This window comes from Cyphomyrmex costatus, unplaced genomic scaffold (genome assembly GCF_001594065.2).
Source record: "Cyphomyrmex costatus isolate MS0001 unplaced genomic scaffold, Ccosl1.0 scaffold565, whole genome shotgun sequence".
Lineage (NCBI taxonomy): Eukaryota > Metazoa > Arthropoda > Insecta > Hymenoptera > Formicidae > Cyphomyrmex > Cyphomyrmex costatus.
In genome coordinates, this window is record NW_017279836.1 from 426,446 (window position 1) to 439,290 (window position 12,845).

Below are 12,845 nucleotides of genomic sequence, written 5' to 3' on the forward strand. Positions count from 1 at the left end.
TATATATATATATAAGTTATACACAAGTTATAAATGAAAAGAAAAATTTTATATGAAATTAAATTAGGGTTACTAAAAAAAGTAACTTTAACTCTACTTACTAACAATAAGAATACTTTAAATAACGTTTGATAAATTTAATTAAATTATGTGTTAATTTATTTTTTAAAACCATGTACACTTATCTTCAATATTAATGGATTATTAAAAAATCGCAAATATGCGAATAATAAACATTTGCTAGTTTTGAATGTTTATTTAAATTTGTATGAGTTATTTTTGAAATAAACAAAATAAATTTATATGACATCTTCGACAGATTGATTTTTTTAACTTATTGTATATCTAAGCTGTTTATATTAATAGAATATTAATAAAAAAAATTGCAAATATTTGAATATTAATTTGATAATATTTTCAGGTTTCCGTATATGAGATATTCCTGAAGTAAACGTATTACATTTTAATAAATTCATAGCGATAAATTGGAATCGAACATATATTTCCTAATGAAAACATCCCGCCCGCATTCAAAACCATTCACTTTAATTAAGTCTAAATCATAAATTCATGCGGTAATAATCATATTAATATCTGAATGTTCACAAATATATCTACGTAACAAATATATATACTTCGTAAATGAGGTGCATGAGAACCTAAATTATAAGAAATAAAACAGAAACTGTAATAAAGCCTATTCATCAAGGAATATTAAAAATATAACGAATAAATTATTTTATCTATTTCATAATATCAAGGTTGGCAACGTTACCTCATATTAATAAAAATAACTCGTTACCGTTATCGTTCTTTTTCCTAAAAAATAACTCGTTCTCATTACTCGTTATTGATTTGCAAATATTTTGAGTAACGATAACTCGTTACCGTTATCGTTACTCAAAATATAACGAATTGTTACTGTTTCGTTATTTTTTTTCTTAATACTAAATAATACTATGTGCAAATTTTTTTGATAAATGTAAAAAATATCAAAATTCTATTTTTAATAGAGGAATAGAGCTAAAAAGATGTATGTATATATATATATATATATATATATGTACCGGGTGGGGCAATAACTTTGTCCACCTTGAATATCTCCGCTATTTTTAGAGATATGAAAATATTGTTATTACAAAAGTTGTTGGGCATCAAGAGAACTATAACATATGCTAGTCATAATTTTTTTAGGTGGAGGCGCTTCTGAGATTTCAAGGTCAACTTTATTTTTTTAAATGGAATTATATGAATTTTTTTCACTATATGATTCCCCTAATTATTCTGTACATAAAAGTATTAAGGTAGAGATATATGTTTACAAAAGCATTAAGGTACGATTATCAAAAAGTCAATAGTTCACGAGTTATTAAACATTTTTTGTCAATATGCATCAAAAGAATGTGTAAAATAACTCGTAAACTATTGGTTTTTTTATATCTCTACCTTAATACTTTTATGTACAGAATAATTAGGGGAATCTTATAGTGAAAAAAAATTCATATAATTCCATTTTAAAAAATGAAGTTGACCTTGAAATCTCCGAAGCGCCTCCACCTAAAAAAATTATGACTAGCATATGTTATCTTGATGCCCTACAACTTTTGTAATAACAATATTTTCATATCTCTAAAAATAGCGGAGATATTCAAAGTGGACAAAGTTATTGCCCCACCCGGTATATGTAATGTAAATTATTGTTTGAGTTAATTTCGTAATACGACAACCTGAGGTTGACTTCTATAGCCTTATATATATATATATATATATAAGGCTATAGAAGTCAACCTCAAGTTCACGCAATATGAACGAAATCCATTTTGCGAAGTTCCATGGATTTCGTTCATATTGCGTGAACTTGAACAGTTTGATGAATAAAGACTCTATGCCAAATAATATACCTGTAGGCCAACTGGTTACCGAACTGTAGAACCGTCAATTTTTGGGCTTTCTCGTTGCAGCGCTCTTTCCGCTTGTCGTTAGTGGGCATGAAAGGCAATTTTGAAAATAAAGTGCAGACGTATTCTTATAGAAAATTGAACGCTCTTTCACGTAAGAATATTCTTTTATGATGTTTTTCAGTTTTGAACTTTTCAAAATGGCGGCGCGCCTAAAGGCCGCTCTCAATTTTCTTTTAATATAGCTCAAAATGTAGCTCCAGGTCTCTACTTTGTTACTCTAAAAGGACTTAATGGGACACGCATTCGTTTGGGAGTAAGAGCTAGGAAAGTGAGGAAAATGAGTGGTGCGGCAGGGGGACGGAGCGACATTGCCTCACTTTCCTAGCTCTTACTCCTAAACGAATGCGTGTGACATTAAGTCCTTTTAGAGTAACCAAATAGAGACCTAGAGCTACATTTTGAGCTATATTAAAAGAGAATTGAGAGCGGCCTTTTAGGCGCGCCGCCATTTTGAAAAGTTCAAAACTGAAAAGCATCATCGTAAACCGGTCTGATCAAAAAAAGAATATTCTTATGTGAAAGAGCGTTCAATTTTCTATAAGAATACGTCTGCACTTTATTTTCAAAATTACCTTTCATGCCATGCTATGATTGGAAAACGACATTTGACGTACCTATATGAAGTAGTTTACACATATACAGTTTATATATATATATATATATGTCAATTTTTACTTATAATTCTATTCATTTCTGGCAGATTAAATGCTATTGTACACATCAGCGTAAGCTGTAAAAAAGTCACACAGTTCACTCGAGATTCATCCTTGTTACTCGTTTAATTATCGATTACGCAATTCAATAGACCCCGCATTGCGAGACACGTCGGATTGTATTTTACGCACAATGACTTCTTTGGAGTTGATCCAATTTTCAACAAATTTTCGCACATCTTCGAAATTATGAAAGCATCCTCTAGAGCATGTTGCATCGAATGGAACAAGTAAAAATCAGATAGAGAATACGTGGGATGTGATAAAACTTCCCATTCCAGTTCTAATAGCGTTTACTTCACTAATAATGTAACATGACGTTGAGTATTGTGTAGAAGTTTAGTATTGTGAAGAAGGATTACTCTCTTTCTCTCTCTTTGCGTTGTTTACTCGCAGTTGGTGATCGTTTTTGGTCCAATGCTTGCTTTAATTTGTATAATTGTTGTTGACGATCAGCGGTGACAGTTTCATTTAGATTTAACATAGTTCCTAGTACACATCTTTTTGATCCAACCAAATACACAACAATATCTTTAAACCGTGAATATTGCGCCTCGAAGTAGATTGTAGAAAATTATTGGCTGGCTTGGATCAACGGATGATTTTCTTCGTTTAGGATTATCAAAATAGATCCATTTTTCATTCCTAGTAATAATTTTATACAAAAAAGCTCTTCTTTTTTTTTATTTGGTGAGCAACAAAATGCAAATGTTTAATCGGTTTGCAATGGCATTTTCCGATAACTGATGTGAAATCTATTTTCCTTCCTTGCAAATCAGCATTTTCTATCTTTTTTGATTATTTCGAACGATCTTTGTCGTTAACATTGAAATCACCACTGTTGAATCGCCTGCACCAATATTCACATATCTTAATTCTTAATTCATAGGACATCACCGTAAGTTTCTACCAGAATTCTATGATCTTCAGCCATCGTTTTCTTCTAATTAAAAAACAAAAGCAACGCATGTCGAAAATGCTCTTTAGGAAGCTCCACTTTTAAGATGGTATAAACACGATCTTTACTGCGTCTATTGTTAGAAAATGACTAAATATCTCATGGTCGAGTAATACTAAGCATTAAGAAACAATAACTGTGATTAGAATATTTTCGACAACACTGACATTAGTGCCATCTCTTGGAAAACCCTCAAAACTAAATCACACTCCTAATATTATCTATTAGTTCAGAATGTGTTATTATACATATTTTTGATTTCGTTTCCGTATAATCCCGTGCTAAAATTTGTTAATTATGCTCCTATAATATCGTTTTTATTATATTTTAAACAGAATTTATGATTGTATATTGTATTGTAAATTATTATTATTGTAATATAAAATTATATGAAAGATTACAATAAAGATAATATTAAAAAAGTTAATGTAATATGATTAGCGAAATATGCAATAAAATAATTTAAAAATGAATATATAAAATAGCTTACTTATATATCTACAAAAACGAGCTATATTAAATTTATAGTGGCTCGTTTCTTTTTTAGGTGAGTTTTCAAAGAAAAAGAGCCTTTAACTCGATTTTACTAAATTAAACCTTAACTTAACAATATATATTATATAATTAAAAAAGTTTGAAGTTTATTCCAAGTCTCTATAATTGCTAGTAATTACTAATTATAGAAACTTTAAATACACTATATACTAGTAAGTAGAAATTATGTTTAGTAAAAACGAGCTGACAGTCTTGCATAAAAGAACATAATTTTGTAATTCCATTTTTATACAGACGCGTATTCTAACAATAAGACAAAATTCGTTAAATTAACTTATTTAAATATTTAATTTTGAGTTTCTTAAAAACTTAACAACTCTTATTTCTGTAATAGGAGATGCGAAATTAAAATTTTCGTTCAAAACCCATAAATAAACATTGTATTATTAAAAGATTTATTAAATAAAAGTGTAAAGATTCTTATTACAAAAATTTTTTTAATTATACGCGAATTTTTAAAAACTTTTTAAAAAATATATATATATATATACGCCGAATGCATAAAAAAGGTATTAAATTTCTTAATCAAAAACGGATATGAAATAAATATAATTAACCAAGTATTTTTTCATTACGCAAGACACATAAGACAGACCGAAAGTGGTTAAAATTGTTAACTAGATTATAGTGGAAAAAAAAATTGGCGTGCCCGGGTTGCATTAAAACGTAATATTTTACACGGTGAAAATTTTATATTTAAAGTTATAATGTGATAGATGCTGCGGACCGTCGTGTAATTATAAGTTTAAATGGTATATACCATTTTTAAACAATAATATAAAGTAATTTTTACACTTTTTCGTAGTAAAAATTTTTTATTACAAAATCAAACCTTGTTGAATAAAGTTAGTATTGTAAAGATAATAAAAAATATATACCTAACAAATATTGTTTACGTACCGTAATAAAAATTAACTCTTTTCATGGCTTAAACACTGGTTTAATAAAAATTACTTCATTTATGTGATAAAATTAGTATTATTACAGTAAAAGTTATGTCGGAATATTATTGCGAGGGTCCACCCGAAAACACAAGACATAGTAAAATGTAATTTATAAAATTTTCTCCGTGTAGAATCGTGGTTCTATCGCAATATTCTGTAGATATACACAATATATGAAAACAATAATTCAACAAAGAAGAGATGTTAATAATTGCTTAATGAATTTATAAATTTGTTATTTATAGTATTTTTCTAACATATATATCTATATTTCTCCATAATTTACATCTATTATTTGTGAATATATTTTCATGTCCCACAAACTATATCATTATGTACATTGTACATACGTATATATTATATTTGTATACATATGATTATTATATTTATACTTTAATTTATAATGCAAATACTATGTTGAAATAATGTTTCAACTGAAGTACAATTAATACGACCCGGGCACGTCAAGTTTTTTGTTTAGTATTTAGTATTTATTAGTTTATTTTACTTATTTTTTAATTTAATTTACTTTATTATTTTACTTAATTTATTTAATTATCATTTTACATCTGTCTGTCAAACAGTTATGTCGTGTCTAATAATTTTCATTTAAATTTCATGTAAGTGAAATCATACTGAAATCTTTACTTATGAATCTTTACATTAATTTATTAAAAATTGTACTTCCACAGTAAACTGAGCAGTCTAATGGAACCTATATGTACTACAACTAATAAAAAAATCATCCAAGCTTGACAACTATGTAAGCTAATTTTATCATTATATATTTATTGTGAGGAAAAATTTACTCTTAAAAATTAAAAATAAAATTAAAAAAAATTTTTTTTAATTTAAATTTTTAGTTAGGTTTTTAAATTCTGAGTAATTTTAATTTAAAGAGTTTATAAACGTCAAAACTCCAGATAAAGCTAGCATCGCGACGCTATCGCGTGGCTTGATACTATATGTGTGTTCTTTGTATACAAAATACCTTATATACTTATACTCGTAAGCAAAATGTGTAAACAATTATATATTTTATATTTTATATTAAAAAAGATTTAAATCTATTTTTTTATATTTATCTATTTTGTATGTACCTATTTTATTATATATTTTATTATTTTTCATTGTCCGATTACTTTTATATATTGTATAAGTATAGCAAGTTTCTAACTACTTTCCAATCTTATAAATAATATCTTATAATATATATATGTATTTTTATATAAATGCTGAAAGCATTTTATACAGACTTAAAGAAAGTTCTTTTAAATAATGAAAAGGACTGATTTGTAAATTTAGAATCTACATTTGCACATTAGTGTTGACTGCTGTAAAAAAATATTCGCTTTCTTAATTAGGTACTACTCCCACGCATAAAACGATATCAGTGAGCCGCGTTCTATCCTTGCCACATCACGTGGGCAAACGCGTTATAGTATTACTATAAGTATTAGAGAAGAAATGACGCCTGCAGGAGCAACAGTGACATACAGCGTGGGGTAATGGCCCTGCATTTCCTCGACGCCTTCGTGCGTGTAGAGAACAACCTCGACTTCCGCGTTCTACCGACTGCGGCCGCCATCGGAAATCGCGTCTCCGGAAGATGTAATTATCGGTCGTAGGAAGGAAATTTATAGTTGCCGTACTTAAGGATCCGCCTCTTTCTTTTCGTGTATCTTAAGAACAGCTCTCGATTGCGGATCCCTATTTATCTAGTCATATTGGTTAGGAGGAAGCGCGTGTTACGCGCGATGCAAGATGCAATCTCCTGCAGCGAAGGATACGGACACGCGAAAGAACATGGACGAGCGAGTTCATAATAAGACGAGAAGCAATGCTCTCAAAGATATGAAGACGATGCTGATGGATGTGAGGATAATACATAATGTACACGTCTGTTCGTGGAGTTTGTGTATTTGCCGATATTTTAATATTGATTTAAATGTTATACAATAATTTAAATTTTTTAATTTACCTGATTTTGTTAAAAACTTTTAAAATTTTATATAATGATTAAACAATTTTTTACAAAAATCAAATAAGTCTAAAGGTTAAATTAAAAAAAAAAACGAATTTCTCATTTTTGAACTATCTACATATTATATAAATATAGTATAATTTTTTTCATATAAAGTTTTACATTTTGATTAATATGTATATTTTAAAGATTCACAAACAATTAAAAAAATTAAAAGTTTTTAGATTCTCTCTTGTTTAGTTTTCTGTACTGTATGTAAAATCTTAGTTTTTATCAATTTCTTCATATCGTAATTAGAACGCTATTTTCTTTAGTTTTGTCTTTCTTTTATCTAGTCTTGAACGAACAGAATTAAGAATAAGGTAATAGCACTCGACTGTGAATGCCCAAGGAAAGTTGAGGCATACAATTACCATACGCTGAAAGCGAGATTTCACTACATAGAACAATTACTCTCCTAATTGTTGAACGTGAGTCAATGCAGATTCGTAGACAATGAAACAAGTTTATCCACTCAAACAAAATACATGAAACGTCTAAACTTAAGAATTGACGTTTGGTTTTACATTCTAAGTACTTCAAATAAGATATTTAAATGTATTTATGTACCAGATATAAAGAAAAAGGGAATGAATGAAAGATTTATTTAATAATAGAGATAGATATTGAATAATACAAATAAATGAAGAAAAGAATTACATTCACAACAGATCTTAGTGCTTAATATTATAATATTTTTGCATAAATTTTTATATTTTCAATTTATGTAAACTACGCTCTGCTTATTTGCAGGTTTTGAAACACAGTCCTAAACTGAAACTGGAGTATATGATATTGAATTTGTGTGATTATTTATTACATTAAAAAGAACAGTCTGGTTATATTAAGTAGAATTTTAGTTAAAAATGGAGAACAAATCAGAATTTTCTGGTTAAATCTATTTTATTTTAATTGAGATACCAGAAGAGAGTAAAATAATTACTCTTGGATTATTCATTTTTCACCAAATTTTTCTCGGTGTGACATAAAAATTACATAGAATACAAGCGAGATTCCTCATGTAATTCATAATTGAAAGGCCCGATTGTCATTTTGCAATACTTATTTAACATGAATAGTGAATTATGCACACGTTAATGAGAACGCATTATTTTGAAACGAACTCAGTTTCTCTGATTTCGTGTACTTGAAGTAATGCGGAAAACTGCGAGGTGCGAAAACCGTGACGATGATAATCGCATGCGTATCGATGCTTTACTGAGCGAATTGCGAATTGCGACACGTGCAGAGAACTTTAAACAGAAGTCACCGTTAGTGCCAGCCAAGTATAAAATGATACCGAGAGATTGAATGATGACTGCGGTCACAGCTGTGCAGCGAGAAAGGAACCAAGTGCAACTCCCATCCAACGAATCATTTAGAAATTAACGCTTGCGAAAGATTGCCACAGACTTGTCACTGCTCAGTGTGTAATTATTACGGTTTTATGGTTATTGCAATACCATTTTTATAATAAGCGAGTTTGTATAACAATCGATTTTACAAAAATTCTTACATATTTGCGTGTTTGTGAAATTTAAATATATGCATCAAACAGATATGAAAAATTATAAATTATAAATAATGTAAAATAATTCTTTAATTTGCAATATAATTATTTTTATCTTTTACATTAGTTGAATTTTTTATCATAATAAAGCAGCATAAATAAATTTTAATTGAATATCTTACATCTTATAAGTTGATTACTCAGAGGAAAGAAATTCCTTTGACATTTAATAAGCACTGGCTTCTAAGAACGACAGGTGTCACGTATTAATCATTAATTTTTGGAATAATTTCTGCAAATATAACATTTAACTCTTTTATAAAATATACGTATATTCCTATCTATAAATTTTTTTCCATAAAATTCAAGTAATATTTTCTTAGAAAATAAAGAAATATTGATAATTTGAGCCCCTTAGTTGACAAATGGCATAAGTTTACCTTATAAGCATAAACCTCTTATGCCACTTGGGAACTAAAGGGCTCATTTGTATGTATAATTATAGCTTTTATAAAACAGTGCTGGACATTAAATAGAGAATAATCACCTTATTTTTTAACATAACGATTACCTATTTTGGTACATTTTTACATCCTAATAAAAAACTATTATTAATAATATATTGTATATTACTAATTACCGACTTATTAGTATTTCAGAACATTGCGGATATGGATTTACTCACAGTTTTTTAAACAAAATAAATAAAAACCAAACAAATATTACAAACAAAATACTCCCATGAAATAAATTATTTTATCACAGCATTTCTAAATATAAAGAAGTTACTTAATAAAACAATTTTTTACTGTAAAGTTTTCGATAGAATTGTATAAGGAAAATAAAAAATTATTAAAAAGAGGAAACAATATCTTAAACAATATTCATTTTATGAAAATTCATATTTTTGCTTCTAAAATAAAAAAGCACTACAGGTGACTATTTTTGGGTTAATATGATAGAAGTATTTGATATTATTAAAGATTTTAATTTATATTATTTAGTTAGTCTATACAATTTTCTGCAAATCATGGAAGTGAGATTAATTTAAATCGCAGAACTTTCTATTTCCTTGTTTCCTTGGAAATAAACAATAACAGGAATTAATCAAAATTATGTAGATGATGAGATTCAAGATTATCGGGCCTATGTTAAAATAATTCCGAAATATATAGCTACATCAAAAGAAAAGAGAAACGAAGAAAGAAGAGTACAAGTAGGACAAGTAGCAGGAACGAGCGAAAGAGGAAACCAGAAGCCAGGAAAGAGTAAGAGAGAAAGAAAAAAACCGTTACACCCCTCTTCCTCTGGTCTCCGTTACGTTACGCGGTTGGAATCCTGACACTGCGTGACCAAGTGATGCCAGGATGAATGACGAAGAAAAGGAATATTCTGGTGCGCGCATATCTTCCTGTAGATCTTCACTTTCATCAGCATACTTCGTAAAGGACACGAGAAATTTTTCAAATTTATCAACTCATAAATGATTTTAGACAGAAAGCTAATAAATCGCATTTATTTTTTACTTCTCTCCTAATATGTAATAAGGATTTCGCATATATACACTTTATGATCTGCGTGCGAATATGAGACCCATTCACTCGTTTTATATTACTGGAAATTCTGACAATCCCCAGAATCGTTTGTCCCATTAATCGACGGAAGTCACGCACATCGAAAAATTCGCACCCACTGTTTTTCCTGTTCTTCGAACTTGACACTGGTTCCTTGAAACCAGAACTTCGCCAGACCGCAAACTTACTGTCGGAACTGGTTTCTTCGCGACGAGTAACGAAAAAAAAAAGTAATAAGGATCGATCGAAGATTTACGTGGTTTCTCCAGACTAGTCAATTATCCGTAATAATAAAATTCATGACTTTGGAATTTTTTATAATACATTCGTCAAATCCCGAAAATTTAAACACAATGGGAATTAATTTAATATGTAATACGTAATGTCAATAAATTAAAATATATTGCAATTATATATATAAAAATGTTACACATCAAAATACTTAACATACATAAATCTTTTCAAATTCCATCGAAATTTTTTTTCGAACATAATTTAGAGTCTTTTATTAATTTTAACGTAACTTAAATATAATTTGAATTAGATAACGAATACAGGTTTTAATGCCATCGTGGTATCACCGTTCTGCAAGTACTGAACAAAAGAAGGAGCACGATTATACCGTTGCGCCAGAAATCGTCGAGACGACATCCTCAATCTTCGACCTCAATTCCTCGATTTGCATGAATGTCGATTTTGCAATCGTATTCAGGACCAGAGTCCAATTTTTATCTCTCCTTTTCTACTTTATTTTCTTTAATATGCAATAAATTTATGTGAAATTGTGAAACATTTTCTTCAGTTTATTCAACTGGGTAACAATCATGCAAAGCGTGATATATATGAAGAATAGAATATAAACAGAAAATCACAAGTCACTCGATTTCCAGTCTGAAAAGAGCAAGCAAGTTTCATACTCGTGGATAAATTATAATATGAATTGCATACGCAATTCATATTATATATATACAAAAAATTTAGAAGTAAATATAGTTTGTTCAGTTCTAGAATCATTTACGAGTAATTGACGAATTTAAGAAATTCCTTTTATTATGCATGCTGATGTAAAATGAAATAATCTTAGCGAAATTATATTCTCTAGCAATGAAGACAATAAAAATTCTTTCAATCAACAATTAAAATAAGGATTCAATTAGCATCTAATTCAGTACATTCTAGTGTTCAATAATGAACAAATCTTCAATATTGGCATTAAGCGTTCTTTAATATCTTCGATATCGAGACACTGAATAAAAATAAACAAAAATTTTTGATGTTTATGAATATAATTGTATACTAAAATAATTATAAAAAAAGCAATCTTGAAGGAATAACATCTCTTATATATAATTTTATAATTTTATAGATTTTCATGTGAGTATTACATTGATATTGTTTTCATAATATTTTTTAATTTAGATTCGTTTTTTTTTATTTTTTCCTTTAGTTTTCTGAACAGTTTAATGGAATTTTAAAATATTTCAACATGAGATTGCTATCAACACAATCAATTCTTGACAATCATGTGAGTCTTTTAATTTTAAAATGTTAGACTATTTTAACTTCATATAAACATCGCTTTTTTTAAAAAAATTTTTACAGTTAAGCTTTCACTTAGATGAACAGGAATTGATAGTTTGAACAACATCTTATGCTTGCAATTTTATTATATTAATATCTTTATTTATATATTGATAAGGACCCGAATATAAACGTTTATAATTACTTTGTATTTATTGAATTAAAAATTTTACACACAACGTTCTTGTGTTGGCTCTTAATTGGCTATTATTTCTTAGTATATTAAAATAATTATGGTTAGAAGTATCTATACTTTATATCTATACTCTATATCTATACTCTATATCTATACTTATTATATATACTATAACGTTAATAATAATATAATGATATCTTTATAGTTCTTTTTATTAAAAAGAATCGTTATAATTATAAATAAATATAATTATAAGAATGAAGTTTCCAACCCTGATATTTTACTATACAATTATATAATCACAAATACCAGAAACTTTATTTTCAATGCGGAAATTGAAACAAACCGATCAACTTGATATAGAAAATTCTTCGTTATTTAGTCAATCTCTTCATGTTAAAAGTAATATCAAATTAAAATTTGCATAACTGGTACATATCACAAATTCGAAAAGATTATCTTATACTTTTTCGTGAGCTCGTAGGACTTACCTTCTAAAGACGCTCCAAGATACCGAACTGCACAACACGGTTTATCACCTCATCGTGTCACTATACCACACGTGCTGTATTCCCGCGCACCATTTTATAATCACTTAAACGTATTTGTAAAATCACATCGAATCCGCATGACGCACCCACGAAAAGATAACTAAAAATATGAACAAACGCAAGAGAATGTCTCTTCTATCCTCTTGGTATCATTGAACGTCGGCGTCGTTCCGGACCGAAAAGAGAACCAACCGGTGTCTGCCAGCCAATGGACAGGTCTATACTGCATCCTAAGGAGGTATGCGGCCTCCACCGCGGGAATGGAAGGTATGGTAAGAGAGAGAGAAAGAGAGAGAGAGAGAGAGAGAGAGAGAGAGAGAGAGAGAGAGAGAGAGAGAG

At 28.7% G+C, this 12,845-nt stretch overlaps 1 protein-coding gene across 1 annotated transcript in view; it reads right to left on the bottom strand.

Annotated features, from left to right (window-relative positions):
- The window catches only part of Cad74A (cadherin 74A), a 25,583-nt gene extending 12,833 nt beyond the window's left edge, over positions 1 to 12,750 (bottom strand). The window contains exon 1 of the mRNA XM_018546568.1: positions 12,650 to 12,750. Within this exon, the coding sequence (XP_018402070.1) occupies positions 12,650 to 12,735 (86 nt within the window). The 5' untranslated portion in view covers positions 12,736 to 12,750. The remainder of the gene's footprint in view (positions 1 to 12,649) is intronic.
- Between the last annotated feature and the right edge of the window lie 95 nt (positions 12,751 to 12,845).